This window comes from Lynx rufus, unplaced genomic scaffold, assembly GCF_022079265.1.
Source record: "Lynx rufus isolate CCGP_SWC_20201006 ecotype Redwood Valley unplaced genomic scaffold, mLynRuf1.p SCAF_7, whole genome shotgun sequence".
Taxonomy (NCBI): Eukaryota; Metazoa; Chordata; class Mammalia; order Carnivora; family Felidae; genus Lynx; species Lynx rufus.
Genome location: NW_025814889.1, coordinates 84,213,017 through 84,232,323, shown reverse-complemented (window position 1 = coordinate 84,232,323; position 19,307 = coordinate 84,213,017). Strand labels below are relative to the sequence as shown.

Here is a 19,307-nt window from a genome sequence, read left to right as displayed (position 1 = left end):
GCATGAGCAGTGGAGGGGCAGAGAGAGGAGGACAGAGGATCCAAATATAGGCTCTGCACTGACAGCAGAGAGTCTGATGCGGGGCTCAAACTCATGAACCATGAGATCATGACCTGAGCCAAAGTCAGTTGCTTAACCAACTGAGCTACCCTGGTGCCCCCATAATCAAATTTTAAAATAACCACATGTAGGGGCGCCTGGGTGGCGCAGTCGGTTAAGCGTCCGACTTCAGCCAGGTCACGATCTCGCGGTCCGTGAGTTCGAGCCCCCCGTCGAGCCCCGCGTCGGGCTCTGGGCTGAGGGCTCAGAGCCTGGAACCTGTTTCCGATTCTGTGTCTCCCTCTCTCTCTGCCCCTCCCCCGTTCATGCTCTGTCTCTCTCTGTCCCAAAAATAAATAAACGTTGAAAAAAAAAAATTAAAAAAAAAAAAAATAACCACATGTAATAAAAACAAATCACAATTTTTTTAAAAATTCAAATAATAAAAAAACGCAAGTACAACATAGAGAATACAAGAATGTAATTTATTTGCCTTATTTACCAAATGGCTAACTGTAAAGTTACAATTTTTGCCTTGGAGTTTAAGGCAGTTTCACTTTTACCACAGCCACTTTTTCTGAACATACGCTAGAATCAGCATCTTCTGTGTTTTAAATGTATTTAATTGATCATTTACATTTCATATATTTGTCCACTTGAGAACAATATTTTCTTCATGATCACAGAAGCTCCATAACATAAAATGTCATTGTCTTCATATATTTGAGTAATACCGATCACGGTTTTGAAAGTCTCTATGAGCATATCTTGCATAAGTCTTGTTATGTGGGATCCTTCCAAAAGGTTCATGGTCATTGAAACAAGACTCGAAAACTTCATCAACGGCCTTTTGAGCTACTTCTTTGCTGATATTCCTAACAGCCAGGATAGAAAGAATGGCTCTGTCTCGCACACAAGTCTAAGGAGAAAGAAAAGTATGTGGCTTTAATTTTATATGAAAATTTAATCATAAAATAATATTTTATATAGTGTCTAACCACATCAGAATTAATTCCCTTTCATATTATTTTATAAATTTATGTCATTCTAAAGAAGAAACATTGGAGTGCTTGGGTGGCTCAGTCTGTTGAATGTCCAACTCTTGATTTCAGTTCAGGTCATGATCCCAGGACTGTGGGATCGAGTCCTGCATTGGGCTCCGTGCTAAGAGTAGAACCTGATTAAGATTCTCTCTCTCTCTCCCTCTGCCCCTCACCCTTGCTTGCACTGTCACTCTCTCTCTAAAATAATAAAATAAAATAAAATAGAAAAAAAGAAAGTGGAAACATAATTCTTAAATTATGGAATATGTTAAACTCAGTCTAAAATTATTTAGGTATAAGTAAGACCTCCTCCATTTTTTTCATCATTTCCAGTAATATAACCAGACGTCATTCTCTGAAGTTTCAGGCAGTCCAACAAACAGTCAGTCCCAATTTGCAAATATCAAAACAAAACAAAACTCTATAAATAAGGTTCTGGTTGGATTTTTAATAAAATTTAAATAGATTTAAAACATACTTTACTTCTATGTCTCTCTCCTCTACTTTTCAGATGGCCCATACTAGATAACTCTTCCTTCAAGAGGGGCGCTCTCCCATGGAGGCAAGAGGAAACCACACATGCACACACAAAATTTAAAGGCGTCTTAATTTTTCAGGGGGGAAAAAAAAATCAAACAACTTTTTTTTTTCCTGAGCGTTCTTTGCAATGGGTACCTAAGAAAATAATTTATCTAATGTTACACAGTAATAGGCTAGAATTTCTCAGTACCCTAAATATGTTAGGTCCTGCCATTCCAATTCTTAGAGACTTTTAAATCAATTTATTTCTCCACTAGGCCCAAACTAAAGCTCAAAATAATAGCATTTAACCTTTTCATGAAAAATAACCAAATACTGGTTCTTATGGCTGTGCATCCTGTCAATCATTCACTTTCTATGTGTGTTCCCTATTTTATTTCACCCTGGTTAGCGTGCCTGAGCCAGAGATGCTCACTAGTATGAAAATATAAATCAGTGCTTTTGACCTAAATTACACTAACCAACGATCTTAAAAATACACTCCAGGCAGAAAGGAAGAAGAAAGAGAGGAAGAACCACCTGGAGCTATGACAACAATTGCCAGAAAGAGGAAATTTCTCCCTTCCAGGAAGAAAAAGGATGGTAAAAACTTATCTCCTGGAGCTACAGTTTTGGAAGACACATGTATAGACCACAGGTCAGGTTTAATTCTTCTCAAAATATATTTCTATTAAAACTACAATTTCAGGGGCACCTGGGTGGCTCAGTCGGTTAAGTGTCTGACTCTTGATTTCGGCTCAGGTCATGATGTCACAGTAAGATCGAGCCCCATGTTGGACTCTTCACTGACAGCACAGAACCTACTTGGGATTCTCTTCTCCCTCTCGATCTGCCCCTCCCCTGCTCACTCCTGCACACACACACACGTGCTCTCTCTCACGCTCTCTCTCTCTCTCTCTCTCAGGGAGGGTAGCAGGGTCCTGCTACCTCCATATATTTTCCATCCTGTTGCTAGTTCTATTCATTTTCTGCTGCTGCTACCCAAGGAAAAAAGAGAGACTTATCATAATCAAGTCTGTGCCAGTTCAAAGCTCTGTTATCACATCGTCAGGCCTGGAAAGGGGCGCTACCAGCCGTAATCTGTGCGGCAGGGCAGTCTCTGTCAAAAGGTATTACTTTTTGACTCAAGAATACTGTGGTCATTTCAAAATTTAAGTCCAGTACTGCTTGGATAGAAGTAAGACAGGCTGTGATTTCACGTCCATTCTTTATCTCCCCCCCTTCCAAAAGTACCCCAAGAACAAGATTGTAGTTCTTTTCACTATTAAAACCTCTCACTTAGTCACACAGCTCACCCATAATTACAAAGTAGAACTAGGGGCGCCTGGATGGCTCAGTCGGTTAAGCATCCACCTTCGGCTCCGGTCACGATCTCCCAATTCATGGGTTTGAGCCCTGCATCGGGTTCTGTGCTGATGGCTCAGAGCCTGGAGTTCACTTCAGATTCTGTGTCCTACCTCCCTCTCTGCCCCTCCCCCTCTTGCACTCTGTCTCTCTCTGTCTCTCTGTCTCTCTCTCTCTCAAAAATAAACACTTAAAAATTTTTTTAAACAAAAAATAATAATAATAAAATAAAAAATAGAACTAAATTCCATCTGTTTGCCTTACACAGTATGTATTTTGTATTCTTTCCATATAAGTAGTTCTTTCAAATTTCAAATGCTAAATGTACTTCTCATTTCTTTATTCATCATTTCCATTCATAGCACTCTGGAGGGTAAGCGATTTCATATGTTAGCTTTACCTGATGGTGTTGTTTTAATCCAAAATGCAACCTGAATATTTCATTCACAAGTGAGCAGTCTCCACTAAGGTTAGCAGCTCGAACCTATCACAAAGACAGGTGAACAAAAGGAAAATAAGTGCTCATGCTCTATAAAAATTGTAAGAGAATCTAACATTAGCATGTTTTTCTGAGAATAGACTTTTAAAGAGCAGATATCTATGAGCTATGCTAGACAATGCAGAATAAATGGGCTGGCGGGGGGCGGGGGGAGGTCAATCATTTAGCAAAGGGAATTTTCAAAACTTTATACAATAACCTTATTGAAAGAACTAATTTCTTTTGGAACCAAAAGTCAGAAAGTTGGACGTCAGAGTTAAAGTCCACGCTTTCTACAAGATATATTTCTATATATTACCAAAAGGACTTCAAGAAAGCATGCTTTCAAAGATCTACAAAGTGAATTTCAATGTGAGCATAAAATTGAATACATCAGTATCTAAGACTCTTTGAGAATATGAACCTCCTACCGCTAGCCCAAAACACCGCAACTCTCTTGGAACCTCCCTTAAGCCTGTGTAAATTCATGCCTTCCTCCAGGGCATCAGCTGTCCTATGAAAAATTAAGTTCTTGAAACTTAAGTTTTTAATTTTTCAAAGAATCAAGAACATTCTACACCTGTCATGCTATGAGCATGACAGCCTGAAGTTAGGGCATATTTTCTAATTTACTATATTTTTAAGGTAAAATGTAGCTTCAATAGATGAAACAGTCTTCTAACTACCGACATAGATGCTACAGCCAACCTGGCCACATTTTTGCCAAAGCACTGCAGCCAGAAATAGCCCACTTCTTGTTACTTCTACAATACCATGGCCTCGTTCCTCTGAGGAGTTCGAGGCACCTAACACACTTGAACTGGCTCACAGGCATTCATTCTCATAACACCCAAGAGAGAGACTTATTAAAAACTCAGGTTTCAGTGTACTCTCCAAATAATATGAGTTGTAATTAGATGCAATGGGGCTGCTTATTCATTTCAAGGGAGAGAGAAAATAATCTGAGTTATAAAGCATCAGCTTGAAATGTATATTCGTTTTTTTAACTTCTCAGCACACTGCACTCTTCAATTAATGAAATGCAAGTATTAAATACATACGTCTAAGAGCATAAATATATCGCGCTTCTGAGAACAATCCAATGTGCTTAATACTAAAAAAAACTTCTTATGTTGTATTTTTGAGACTAAATGTTTTACTCTCAGGCAAGCAAAGAGCTTTACCTAGAGGAGGGAGCACAAACCCGTTAAGAACTCGGGTTGTAATTCTGCCTCTGCCACTTCTGAACCCATGGATCTAAAAAATGCCTCGCTTTTGACATATATAAAATGGGGATGGTAGCATCTACCTCAATGGACTGTGGTGAACAAAGTAAGAATCCACAGAAGGAAAAATAGTTTATAATTATCAAGTCACCACTAGTATAAAATTTAAAGGTTATAATTCAGACAATTCTAAAAAGATGCTTAAAATGTCTCGTGTCTCAAAATTGTGTTCAGTCGTTAAAAACGGAAACCTAAGAATGGCATGGAGCCACGACAATAAGAAAAGGAATATGTTTAAGTAAATTATGCTTCAATAAAATATCCAAACTCAGAGTGCTCCAGGGGGAAGATCTTTTACGATAAGACTCACCTCCGAGCAGGCCAAATGTCTGACATCGGTGAACCAGTGGACGTGAGCACGACAGTGATCAAACGCATGAATGAGCTCATGGGTGACCACTCTGTTCATATGGGCCTGATTACCGATGTTGTTCTGGCATAACACAATCTAGGAGGCAACAAAATAAGGGAAGTTCCATATTTATAATATCCGCTCTCTTTTTGTAAATCCCATCTTCTCACCAGCTGGGCAGAGCCTTCACCCACCCTACTCCCTCAACCCTACACCTACCTACTGATCACGGTCTGGCTCTAATGTACCCGTTCCATTAAGCCTTCCCAGTGACCAACTTCTCCCTCTTCTCTCTCAACTACAGCAGCACTTAAATGCCATCCTCGGTGAGCTGGTGGACTCCACAGCACCATATTAGGAGCGGGCTTTGGAATGCAGCAGACAGGTTCAAACTCCAGCCCCACTCCTTACTAACTCGGTGACCTTGGGCACGTTTCTTAACCTCTGTCTCTGTGCCTCAGTTTCCTCAACTATAAAAAGGAGATCATGAGAGTACCTACCTCAGAGAATTGTGAGAATTAAATGAGAATATATGTAAACTGCTTCTTATCAAGTTTCTGAATGAGCAATGAATCAACAATGAATGACCACCACTGTCTCAGTCTACTAGAATTGCCAGGAAAAATCCTCAGAAAGACCTTCAGAAAGAAGTGCAAAAAGCCAACAGCACACTGAGCAGGACCCTATAAGAATAATAAAGACATGAGGGATCCTAGTAATAATAGTTACCATTTATTGTGTACTTACTATGTACTATGTTCCAGACACTGAGATATGTGCCATTCATCCAACATGAATGATATATACATTCATCCAACATTCATCCTTCAACTAATATTTATTGAGATCTACTACTTATAATTTATAACTAAAATTTATAATATATACTAATGGCCCTAGAAATTAATCAAACAGTTGCCAAAATGTTAAATACGTGCAGTGACAGGTGTCATGAAGAAAAACCCAAGATGTCATGAATGCATACAATGAGAATGCCTGACTTGGTCTGGAGGATTGGGAAAGGCTTCTCTGCAGAAGGAATGTTTAAATGAGGATCTCAGGGATGACTAGGAGTTAAATTTGAGGGTGGGAAGGAAGCCTGCCAGACGGAGCAACCTGTGCAAAGGAGAGGAGCACTTAAGGAACAGAACGAGAGGCTGGAAGCAGGCCCGTATTGCTGAAGCACAGAGCTGCAGGTGACAGGCATGAGATAAGGCTGGTGAGGTCCGCTAGAGCCAGATCACTCTGTATCCTGAGAACAGTGGGAAGTCACTGAAAGGGAGTAGTGAGACAGGGAGGTGCTTTTGTTTGTTTTTATCCTTTGACTCCAGTTGTAAAAATAAGCAGATGACCAAACTGGGTGCCGAGAGACTGGTTGAAGGCTAATGAGGTATTCTAGGCAAGAGATAATGGTACCTGAGCAGGGACAGTAAGATCCCCCCCCCCCAAAATAAAATATTTAGGAAGCAAATTGGACAAAAGTTAGTGATAGAATATGGGAAGGGAATCAGAGGTACAAGGATGATCTCTACATTTCTAGCTTGGGTAACAGGATAGATGGTGGTACCATTCACTGAGATATGCAAAACTACAACAACACCAGGTTGGGTGGGGATAGGGGATGGTATAAATCATCAGTTTGGACTCGAACAAATTTGTGAGGTCTCGGGTGCCTTTAAGACATCCAAGTGTAGGTACTAAGTGGGCATCTGGATATACAGATGTAAAGTTCAAAAGAGAGCTCTGACCTAGGAAAAGAAATGAGATCCCCTTGGCAGAGTACAGAGGAAGAAAAGAAGGGGATCTAACACTGAGGATTAAGAGACTTCACGTGTAACAGCTGGTAGAGGGAGGTGAGCTAGCAGAGGGTCATATACTGGAAACCAGGGGAAGAAAGTGTCTGACATTACCTGCTAAAGCCAAGTGTATGCATATTATATGACCCAGTAATTCTGTTCCTAGGCATAGACACAGGAGTGACTTTTGCACATGTGCACCAGGAGAAGATGTGAAAAATATCCACAGCAGTATTGTTCTTAATAACAAAGTTGGAAACAATAAATACGGTAAACTGCAGTATAGACATACAGAGGAACACTATACAACAGCCAAACTACACAAACCAGAGGTGTGTACAACAACATGGAAGAATCTCAGGACGCTCAACAAAAGAATTGTTCCGGGAAACTACTGCATGATTTCATAAAACTACAAAGTATCACACAGAACTCAAAATATTCCCTGTATAAAACTTAAAAGCCAGGCAACTAAATAACACATTGTTTGTACACAGAGATGGTAAAACTATTCAGAACAGCAGGGAATGATTATCACAAAAGTCAGAGTAAGAAAGGGAGACGAAATGTGATCCAAGAGGGGCACACAATCTTCTGAAATCCTGGCAATGTGCTATTTCTCAAATCTGGTGGCAGTTACACGGGTGCTCATTTTATTACTGTGACCAAAAGCATACGTATAGGTTTCTTGCTCTTCTGTGTGAATGAGACACTTCACAATACAAATTATAACTTAAAAAAAATAAAAGGAGTGCCCAACTATGCTCAACACTACTGAGAAGTAAGATACAAGTTCAAAATGTCCACTCTATTTAACCCCAAGGCGGGGGGGGGGGGGGGGATGAATTTACCAAGACCCACTTTGAGAGCTATTAGGGGTTGTTATTATCAGTTTACAAATGAGGAAACTGAGCATAAGGCAAACAGCTTGCCCAAGCCCCACAGCCAATAAGCAGGGGAACTGGATTTGAACTCAATTCTACCAGACTCCAAGACCCAGACCTCTCACTCCTATGCTGTTTTTTTTTTTTCCTCATGATTACTGTGAAACAGCTATAAATAACCAAAATATATATATAATTCCCCAGGAGGAAACAAGTAAGTATTGTTAAACAGGGTGATATGTTCAAGATGGGAGGTGTTACTTATAAAACCTTCATCTACCCTCATCACATGAGGGTAATATAATTCTTCTACCAACTCCAAGATACTGTCAAAACTCTCCAATTACTTAAAACTAATAATATTTATTGAATGCTTACTGTGCTTACTATGCTAAGCACCTTCCATGAGGTATCGCATTTAATTCTAATAACTGTTCTATGAGACAGATATAATCATTAGCCATATTTTCCAAATGAGAAACCTTATGCCCCTAATCAAAAATGTTCAAAGGTATATCACTTCTCACCAGGTACAGGTGAAACTCTTTAAGCATTCAAAGCCTCCCACCATACAGCTTACCTTTCTTTCCAACCCTATTTCCCCATATTCCCCACACAGTCTTGCCCTAGAAATTAATCAAACAGTTGCCAAAATGTTTAAATACGTGCAGTGACAGGTGTCATGAAGAAAAATCCAAGATGTCATGAATGCATACAATGAGAATGCCTGACTTGGTCTGGAGGATTGGGAAAGGCTTCTCTGCAGAAGGAATGTTTAAATGAGGATCTCAGGGATGACTAGGAGTTAAATTTGAGGGTGGGGAAGGGAGCCTGCCAGACAGAGCAACCTGTGCAAAGGAGACAGTTGCTACACTAGACAACATGCCATTCCCTAAATATACTTTGTCCTTTCCCAATACACCACCTTTGCTCACGATACCCCTTCCGTGGGCAATAGTCTTTGTCTTCTTTGTCCCTGAAGAAGCTTTATATGCTCTAGCTGAATCTGTTGGTATTTTTCATTCATATCACAGTCCCATTGTGGTAACTACACCCACGTAAAATAGTTTAACCTCCCTCAAATTTTTATCATTCTGTGTTCGTGGCTCATCTCCCTTAGGAAAGCATAAGCTCCTTAAGAGTAAGAACCATAAGATTCAGTTTTTGAATCGTACACAAAGTCTACCAAACAGAACGCCCAGCATGTGGAAGGTGCTTAGCAAACATCAGGAAAGAGAACAACTTGGCAAAAATACCTACCTGAGATGTTGAAGCATCAAAACCTCCACTGACATTTCCATCACAGTCTTCACAAGAAAAGTGTCTTTCTTTGTTAACAGCACTAAAAGGCAAGAATGGATTAAAGAAACAATGCGCAAAAGCAGTGTGCAAGTGGTGCGAGGGAAACAGCCCTGGGCAAGGAGTCGGGAGCCCCATATCATCAAGCCCTTTCAAAACTAACACCTTCAAGACTCAGTTGTCTCATCTGTAAAATAAGGAAATCATCCCTGCAAAATCTATCCTAGTTCAACTCCCATGACGAGGTTCCATCAAGCATCCGGTCAACTGATTAAGGCCACATTGGAAGTATGCTGGAGTTGCTATCCTTGGGCCAGACTGTGAAGAAGTGGACCTCAGATGTCACTTTCTCTAATTTCCTCAAGGTTCAACAACACCCAGAAGGCTCCTACATAACAAGCCGAGATTTCTTCTCCATGAAGGACGATGCTGAGGCTGGTAAAGCGGGAAAGCCAGGTTTGGTAATTACTTACAAGACTTTAAGTGTGGTCTTTACTAAATACCGGAGGTGAACGGTAGAGCCAGAGATTTAGAGTTAGGGCGGAAGATGTCTGAAGAGAGCCAGACCTGTCTGGAAAGAATGCAGAATCACCAACACCTACCATATGGAAAAGGCTTTGTGGCCAGAAGTGAAAAACTGTCAGAAGTTGCAGTTTGGGGTGTTTTTTGTTTGTTTGTTTTTAGCAGCCGGAATACAGACGACCACTTTAAATAGATTTACTTACCAACCTGAGTGCTTCATGGCATCAAGTAGAAGTTTGACGTAGGGATCTAGAAAGATATTTGATTCAATTAGGTATGCTAATCAGGAAAAAAGAGCACCAATTAAATTCTCCAAAAAGCAGTATAGGATATTATGAAAGAGTAAGTCATGGGCCGCCTGGGTGGCTCAGTCGGTTAAGCATCTGACTTTGGCTCAGGTCATGATCTCATGGTTTGTGGGTTCGAGCCCCGCATCGGGCTCTGTGCTGACAGCTCGGAGCCCGGAGCCTGCTTCGGATTCTGTGTCTTCCTCTCTCTGTCCCTCCCCTGCTCACATTGTCTTGCTGTCTCTCAAAAATAAGTAAAAAACATTAAAAAAAAAAAGAAAAGTAAGCCACAAATCTTAATGAAGTAATACTACCTTAAAACTGGTAAAAGATGGATATGAAAAGACAAGCTTAAATTAACATAAAAATAAGTCCTTAATGAAATAAAACTGTGACACAAATACCAAGATGGATACTACTAAACATCTCAAATGATATCAAACATGCTTGTAAAGCCCATGTTTAGTTACATGATCGAAAACATTGTATTAAAGCATATACCAAAAGAATGAGGGAATTTGGGGCCTCTCCGTAGAAATGAACTGCGGCACAGCATCCAGATGAGAGGAAGGGAGTAAGTGGCTCATTGGCGTCTTTCCTGATCAGACCGCAGGGTAACAGTGTCCCATTCTAAGTAGCACACTCTAAACAGGACCTGCCAACTTCAGCTCTTCCCCGGGGGAAGGCAACTAGAACAGTACAGGACTATGCTCAGTAAGAAGCAAGAAAGGAGTTGTGGGTGTGGAGGTGGAAGGGAGAATAAAAATCTTAACTCGGACGACAATGGCCTCAAGTATCTGAAGGGCTGCCGTGTGGGAATAGATGCAGATAATATTTGTTCAGAGAGCAGAACAGGGACCAAAGAGTAGAAGTTACAGTATGAGAAAGGATTTCCCAACAATTAAAGCTGTGACTACAATATACAGGTAGCCACAAGGAGCCTCGAAGAACTGGTAACCTGTTCCAGCAGAGGTGTATAAACTCCCTAGTCAGTGATGGCACAGTGGTTTTCCAGTGTAGTGTGCGAAGGCCTAGATAACTCCTGGGGGACCTTCCACTGCTTTTTTTTAAATTATTTTTTTAACATTTTTCATTCTTTTGAGAGACAGAGAGAGACACAGCGTAAGTGGAGGAGGGGCAGAGAGAGAGAGGGAGACACAGAATCCAAAGCAGGCGCCAGGCTCTGAGCTGTCAACACAGAGCCCAACGTGGGGTTTGAACTCACGGACCACGAGATCATGACCTGGGCTGCAGTCAGATGCTCAACCAACTGAGCCACCCAGGGGCCCCAGGACCTTCCACCTCTAAGCATCTATTAGCCTGCAATAATTACGGGAAAGTAAAACAAACCCAAATGCCTCTAATATCAACTTTCCACATAGGGGTCTTATCTCAGCACACAAATGCACTGCATACCATATGACATAGGCAAAAAATTAGAAAACGAAACCAAGGTTTTTTTTTAAGTGCTGAAAGGAAAAACAAGTGAGTAAAAGAAAAGTAGGGAGATGAAAAAGACAGATATAGCTTACTACTTTAACTGCCCCCTCTTAAGAGTATGAACAGTAAAACAATTATTAGTAATAAGTGTTTTTAGTGTATATCAGGCGTCAAGAACCATATTAAGTGTTTTATTATTCAAGCAACTAAGAGAGTTTTACAAAGTTGAAGTGGGTCCCAAAGTCTATAGTACTCTTACTAAAATAATAATAGATTATTATTATTATTATTATTATTATTATTATTATTGCAGGGAGCACAGTGGTTCAGACAGGACCTGCAGTATTTAGAATGGATTTGCTTTAAAAAAAAAAAAAAAAAGAGCGTTGGGTGTTAGATGTAAGTGATGAATCACTAAATTCTACTCCTGAAATCATCATTACACTATATGTTAACTAACTTGGATTTAAATTTAAAAGAGAGAGCGAGAGCGCGAGAGAGAACAAAGATCTCCCTTGAGGCCGGGTCCCAGGTTTAGGATTGTAAAGCTGTAAATTGATGCTTTAATACCACTGACACTTCTCCCAGCATCCCTCCAGGGGTTCTTGCTAATTGAGACTTGCTAATTCCTACTGGGGTTCATGCTCAGCTCGCCACCCTCCTCACATCCTTTCTCTACATCGCCTCCACTGTTTGTCTCTTCCACTGTAAGCACAGTTAGCCATTACTCAGCTCCTGATATGGTCGCAATCTACCTTCATAAAATCCATTCCTCACAACAACCCTAAAAGAGGTATTTTTATCCCTACCCTTCCCTTTTTGTGTGTGCAGATAAGGATAAAGGAGATCAGAGAGTTAAGTCAGTCTTCCACACCTGATAAGGAGAGGGACCAGATCTGAACCTATATCCAACTCTGCAGCCCAGGTCTTTCTACGGTGTTCCACTTTCAACCTCTAAAATGCACCGTCCAGGGGCGCCTGGGTGGCGCAGTCGGTTAAGCGTCCGACTTCAGCCAGGTCACGATCTCCCGGTCCGTGGGTTCGAGCCCCGCGTCGGGCTCTGGGCTGATGGCTCAGAGCCTGAAGCCTGTTTCCGATTCTGTGTCTCCCTCTCTCTCTGCCCCTCCCCCGTTCATGCTCTGTCTCTCTCTGTCCCAAAAATAAATAAACGTTGAAAAAAATATATTAAAAAAAATAAAAATAAAATAAAAATAAAATAAAATGCACCGTCCAGACCCTTACTCATCTTTGTATTTCCCCACACCAGAACTTAGGAGGCATTGGATACATATTTCCAAGTGAATACAACCTCATCATTCCCATTAGCCCCTTTCCCCTCCCCCCTCCCTGGATTCCCTAACATGCGGATAAACTCAAGAAGGCTGGAAAATCTCTAGGTGGTTGGCTTTTGAACTGTGATTGGCCAGCTATGAAATAGTAACCTTGCTTTCGGACAAGTAGGTTTAAGACTTCGATTTTCTAAATGTATCTGAAGTAAACTTAGGAAGTCCATGTCAATGTAAAGGAGTTAAGAAATCTCTAGTGTAATGTCCCTGGGGCTGGAGAAATTGGTCAGTTGTGTCCCTATTTAACCCACAGCAGTGATCCTTGACTCTTTGGGGGTACGTGGCCTCTTCCAGAATATGATGAAGTTAGAACTCTCTCCCAGAAAAATGCACTCAGATGCATGCACACGATTTCGTAGTCCATTTCAGAGGTTTCTACGCTGGGAAGCTCATCCATGCATGAAGGTTAAGAACCCCTTCCAACGAAGGTAGTTTGCAAAACTGTTTTTGCCCTGCCGGCAGTAATGCCTTAATTAACGAGTCTCTTTAAAACTCTGCTTCGCCCACACGCTGAAGTCCCCATACTGCTGCATAATTTACATGAGAAATCAGAGGATCTATCAGACCCGTGAGTGTGACTGAAAAGGGCAAACTCCTATCCAACTCCTTCCTCAATCCACAAGCAAGAGTAGGGCTGAAAGGCCCCAACACCACCTCTGATAGGGAAACTGAGGCCCAAACCCCACCACCACCACCACCCCGCCCCCACGAGGCCGAATCTGTCCGGATTCTGCGCAGAGGTGCCTGAACCCTGCTCATGCCACACCTGGGGGTGAACCCAGAGACCCCTGCCCTCTGGGTCGCAGACACCACCCCGCCGACCCCCGGCCTCCGGGTCACGGTTCCTACTTGTCTGCAGCGTCTTCAGGAGCATAAGCTGGCACTTCTGGTTGTTGGTGAAGAAGCTGGAAAGGAACCCTTGCTGGGGATTCCCCTGAGCCAGCCGCTCGGGGAAGACCTGGCACGCGACGTGTTGCTGCTGCATTTGTTCCCCCGCAGCAGAACCGGGCCCGCTCTCGTCCGGAGCTCCAGCCATGCCGCCCGCAGACTTCGCCGCTGCTTCCTCCTGCCTCGGGCGGCCGGGTGTGAGACCCGGGGAAGGCAACCTCCTTCCCGCCAACCGGGCCGCCCAGATCCTCCTTGTGCCCGGCCGAACCGGCCCCAGGCAGGGTGACCGCCACACACAGTATCTGAGGACTTTGCGGCTGCTGGGCCTCCGAGCCCAGCAAGGGACGCTGGGCGGGGCGAGAGGCGCGGGGAGGGGCGGGGCTAGAGACCAGGCGAGGGGCGGGGCCAGAGGCGCGGGAGGGACGAGAAGGGGCGGGAAGAGGCGGGAAGGGGCGGGGCTAGATGCCCAGGGAGGAGAGGGGGCCGAGAGGGTTCGGAGCTCTGGATCGCCTACAGGCCGAAAGACTCGGGCCTGGCAAGCGCCCTTGCAGGCGTCTCGGACACTGCTGTGGGCTTCGCTGCTCCCCCTAGGCTTGGTTGGCCCGTCCTCTTAAGCGTGGTTATGCAGCCCGCCTCCTTGTGGACACGCCTTCCTCGGTACTGGCCACTAAATCCCTTCAAGCTCCGAAGGTCTCAGGCACCGTCCCAGTCCCTTGCCTTTTCCAACCAGCAGACCAATTGCAGTCTGGCCCACCTGTCTCCTGACATCCCAAGCCATATTGAAAGCAGTACTTCTCAGAAACGTTTAAAAGCTGCAATTATAATGACTGGCCATCTCAAAATCCTCAAAATATGGGGCACAACTACTTTTTTTCTGTCTCACCTGGGCCCATTCATCCACCCCACTCTCTTGCCACCCCAAATAACTTTCTGATAACATAACACAACCAGTTTCCTTCCATCTCCAAGCCTTAACTCACTTCCATCTATTAAGCCCTTTTCCTCAGTCCTTATGATCCAGGTCGTGATCAAATCTACCCACTCTGCAAGGTATTCCCAGATATCTTAATCAAAATTATTCTCTCCTGGTCTCCCAGCGTATCAAGTACTTTGCATCTGTTATCATTTTCATCACAACTTGTCGGGTTTTAACTAATTTGTGTTTCTCTTTTTCCACTAAATTACCCAGTTCAACTCACATATTTCTTCAGCACCTACTATGATGGACCAAGCATAATGGCAGAGACTGAGAAGGCAATAATAAGAGAATTGATGAGGTTGAAGAGGAGCATATGGTTTATGTGAGAAACACATTGAAATTATTCGTGTTCAAGAGACCTTGAGGATTATAAAGAGTACTTTATGTGTCATGAGTGCTTCATAAATATCTAGATTGAGTGCAAATCGAAACCACAATGAGATATCACCTCACACCTCTCAGAATGTCTATTATCTAAAAGACAAGAAATAACAAGTGTTGATGAATATGTGGAAAATTGGGAACCCTTGTGCACTGTTAATGGAAATGTAAATTGGTGAAGCCGCTGTGAAAAACAGCCTGGAGAACCCTCAAAAAATTAAAAATAGAACCAACATATATGATCCAGCAATTCCACTTCTGGGTATTTAGCCGAAGAAAACAGAAACACTAACTTGAAATGATATATGCACCCCATGTTCACTGCAGCATGGTTTACAATAGCCAAAATATGGAAGCAACCTAAGTGTCCGTTGAAGAATGAGTGAAGAAATAGCGGTATAAATACACAACGGAATATTGTCCAGTCAAAAAATAAAAAGAACGAAATCTTGCCATTTGCAACAACATGGATGGACTGCGAGGACATTATGCTAAGGGAAATAAGTCAGACACAGAGAGACAAATACCATGATTTCTCTCAGATATGCAAACTAAAAAAACAAAAACAAAAGCCCACAAGTTCAAGGATACAGAGAACAGGTTGGTAGTTGCCAGAGGTGGGAGTAGAGAATGGGAGATCCAGGTGAAAGAGGTCAAAAGGTAAAAAGAAAAAAAAAATCATAGAAAGATAAAAATGAAATGTATGTAGAATAAATGACAGCAAAAGCCATGTGGGTTAAACAGTGTTCTACTGGCTTTGTATTGATTGGGAAGTGGTAAAAGTACTAATTTGTAGATTTATTTAGTCAAGGATACATGTTGTAATTACAAGGAAAACCATGAAGAAATAGCATAAAAGGGCAAAACGAATGGGCTAATAGAGGGGGGAAATGAAAAACACACAAATTGGATGGGTTGCTAGGATTATTCATTCATCTGAAATACGAAAACATGAACACCTCCTAAATACAGATTGCTAAAGCTATAATACTTTTTTAAGCCACTTTATTGAGCTCACCTTAAATTCATTATTTCTAATCTTGACTACAACCCTGCAAAATAAGTGTTATTATCACTATTTTGCTGATAAAGAAAGTGGGCTCAGCAATATTGAATAATTTATCCAGGACCACACAACCAACTTTCAATCTAGTTAGGGAGCTACCACATAAACATATAGAAAACTACGCCATTACAAGTTATTGTAATGAGTCTGCAATACTAAGGAAAGTCTAGAGAAGATGGGGCCTGAGATGGACCATAGCCTGTAAGCATGTGAAATACTATGGGAAATCCTATCCAGCTACATGAATAAGGAAAAAAATGCAGATTAAAAGCTGTAACTTTCCCCTACCAAATTAGCAAATATTTTTTTCAATATTCATCACTGAAGGCAACAAAGAAGGAAAACTAGAAAAAAATTACACCAAAACATGATCAGTAGATGCCTAGATATTGGGATATTTTTATTATATTCTGAATTTTCCTAGTGTCCCACAATAAGCACGTATTACCTTTACAATCAGAAAAGTAAACTTTAAAGAACTGGGTAGGCTTTGGATGCCGTGTGTGTACCTTCATCACTTTACAGTATAAAGACAGAGTGGAATGGGAAGGTGTTGTGGGCGAGATAAGGAAGTGCAAACACAAAGGACTAATTTAAGAAAGAGAAAAGTAATTATCACAAAGAAATGAGAACATGAGCAAAGAGTTAGCTACAAGGATTTTCATTTCTCCATTGCAGCACCAAACAAGAGCAAAAAGGACAGAAACTGTTTCAGTGTCCAAGAGATACAATGGAATACGTGAAACCATATTGTTGTAGTGTCCTTTTAAACATATTCAGAAAAGTTAAGTTACAAAACAGCATAAACGCGATCCCATTTTGAAATTTCATTTACTGTATCTGTGGCAAGAGTCTGGAAGGCTACCCCAGTGTTTATTTCTCTGTGGCTGAGACGTGGGTGTTTTGTTTTGGGGCTTCTCTTCGTTTTCTAAAGCAAAAATAGTTGCTTTTCACTTGTAAGTTGTTTAAGCATGTCACAGCAACACGTGAAGTTGCATATCATTTTAAAGTGTGTTCCATCTTTCAGCTTTTTAATAAGGTTTAATCCATTTATCTAGGGCCCACAAAAATGGGATGGCTTTACAGCCTTTCCTAAGCTCTCCAGTCATTTTGAATGTTGGGAAAGAACAAAACATCCCCCCCCACCCCGCCCCCCCAGCCCCCCAAGCCCCCCAGCCCTCCGCAGAAAAACGCCTCTTCGCCAGCAGTCACAGGAGACTGACAGGCATCTACTTCCGGAAGGAGTCAGCCCTCCGAACCAGAAGAGAATGAGAGAAGGCGCGCAGCATTCTGGGACGACCTACAGACGCCGGGTTAGGCGGGGCGAGGGTTGTTGGCTGTTGCCAGGGCAACTGGAAGCGATTGGCGGTTATCCGCGGTTTGAAGCTGTTAGGCAGTAGAGTCCGGGATGCTCAGAGGTCATTTGGGATCAGCATGAGGGGCATGAGGGCCTTTCTAAGACAAGACTGTCCTCTCAGGAGGTCATCCAGTCGTGCCCGCGCCGGGGACACCTGCCCCCCCGGGAGGGGGGGGGGAGGAGGGGGCTCTGGGTCACGCCCTCCTGGAGAAGAAAGTAAGTGTGGCCCAGTGGCTCGTGTCACTTCTCTAAGTTTTTTTCTTCCTTGTAGAAAATTTAAGTTGATAATAACAATATTACATTGCAATGTGTTCTAATATCAAAGTAAATTGTTTTCAGGTGAGTAAAAAGAAAAAAGGCACCCGTCCTCCCCACTACCTAGAAGTGACTTCAATTTGTCAGGTATTACCTATCACTGTTTTCTCAGCCCAAATGTTTTTTACACAGTTGAGTTTATTTGGGGAAAATCATCTTGTACCCTGCTTTTTCATAAATATGCATAGGATGTAATCGTTGTTAAAATCTTAGCAACAGAGAAGGCTTTTGAAGACCTGAATGTAAATCTTGTTTTGTAGTGAATTGAAGAGACAAGAGATGAAGCGGACGCAGCACGTGAAGACAATTCTTTCAAGAAGTTTGGCTGTAAAGGAAAAGATAAAGGTCAGTAGCCAGAGAAGAATGGCAAGGAAAAGAAAAAATTTAGGATTTTTCTTTAAGAAGAGGAGACGTAGTGGTGTTTATTAGTACAAGAGAAAAAAAAAAAAAAACTAGTAGTCAGAGGTTAAAGATACTGCCAACAAAGAGAAAACTGATTGAATGATTCTGTAAAGAAATAGGAGGAGATAAGATCCACACATCAAGTACATAAATAGCTTAGGAAATGGAACCTGGTAGGAAGATGTCAAAGGGGGTTGTGGATGTTTATAATTTAAAATCTATTATAAGTTGGCAAGAGTAATGAAGATATATCAAAATACATATATATGGCAAATAATATGTATACTCAGTCACATTAGTAATATTATAAATGGAATATTAAATGCTTATTACATTGGCAAAGATTGGGGAGCCTGGGTGGTTCAGTTGCTTGAGCATCCAACTTTGGCTCAGGTCATGATCTCACAGTTGCTGAGTTTGAGCCCACATCAGGCTCCCAGTCTGCTTCAGATCCTCTGTCCCCCTCACTCTCTGCCCCTCCCCTGCTCACACTCGCTCTCTCCAAAATGAATAAACATTTTTTAAAAAAGAGTATGCAGAAAAAAAATTGGCAAAGATTAAAAAGAAAATAATATATGTGTTGGGCAAGGGCTCAGTTAAATAGGCACCCCCCCAGGCATTTTAGGACTCTGTATCCTTAAAACGTATATATACTTTGACTAAGGAAGTGTACTTCTAGGAAGTTCTCAAAAGGAAGTAATCAAAACTGCACACATACTAAGCTGGATGGAGTTCATTTCAGCTTGTCCACCAATGAAAGATAGGCGAAATGCATTATACCCATACTTCTTAGACATGGATAACATGGTTGCAAATAAGAGAAGTTCACTTATGTTAGTTTCCTTAAAAGCATCTTCAGGTTTTATGGGGCGCCTGGGTGGCTCAGTCAGTTAATCGTCCAACTTCGGCTCAGGTCATGATCTCACAGTTCATGGGTTTGAGCCCCACATCTGGCTCTATGCTGACAGCTCAGAGCCTGGAGCCTGCTTTGAATCCTGTGTCGCCCTCTCTCTCTGCCCCTCCCCTGCTGGCACTTTCTCTCTCTCTCTCTCTCTCTCTCACTCTCTCAAAAATGAATAAACATTGAAAGAAAAAAAGAGCATCTTCAGGTTTTATAGGAAGGGAATGTAGAGTTGCAATCCGATTGACTACCCTGATACATAATCAGTGGGATGCCTTGAACCGTTAAAAATTATTTAGAAGACTATTTAGTGATAAGAAAAGATATGTAAAGTACATTGTTAAGAGAGAAAAGTGGGTTAT

The 19,307-nt window shown here is 41.9% G+C and overlaps 1 protein-coding gene across 8 annotated transcripts; it reads right to left on the bottom strand.

Annotated features, from left to right (window-relative positions):
• Nucleotides 1-505: 505 nt before the first annotated feature.
• On the bottom strand, nt 506-13,874 carry ATP23 (ATP23 metallopeptidase and ATP synthase assembly factor homolog). Of its 8 annotated transcripts, none has more exons than XM_047066525.1 (8): nt 13,506-13,549; nt 9,787-9,832; nt 9,535-9,632; nt 9,023-9,104; nt 5,583-5,765; nt 5,041-5,178; nt 3,367-3,450; nt 506-958 (listed from the first exon to the last, which is right to left on the bottom strand). In XM_047066525.1, exons 6-8 carry the CDS (start codon nt 5,137-5,139, stop codon nt 755-757), a joined length of 387 nt encoding a protein of 128 aa, XP_046922481.1. In that variant the 5' UTR covers nt 5,140-5,178; nt 5,583-5,765; nt 9,023-9,104; nt 9,535-9,632; nt 9,787-9,832; nt 13,506-13,549; the 3' UTR covers nt 506-754. The 8 variants fall into 8 exon arrangements, with proteins under 8 accessions (XP_046922481.1, XP_046922483.1, XP_046922486.1 ...); XM_047066527.1 differs by lacking the exon at nt 5,583-5,765 and adding an exon at nt 5,302-5,552; XM_047066530.1 differs by lacking the exons at nt 5,583-5,765; nt 9,535-9,632 and having other exon boundaries at nt 13,506-13,874.
• Nucleotides 13,875-19,307: the final 5,433 nt, after the last annotated feature.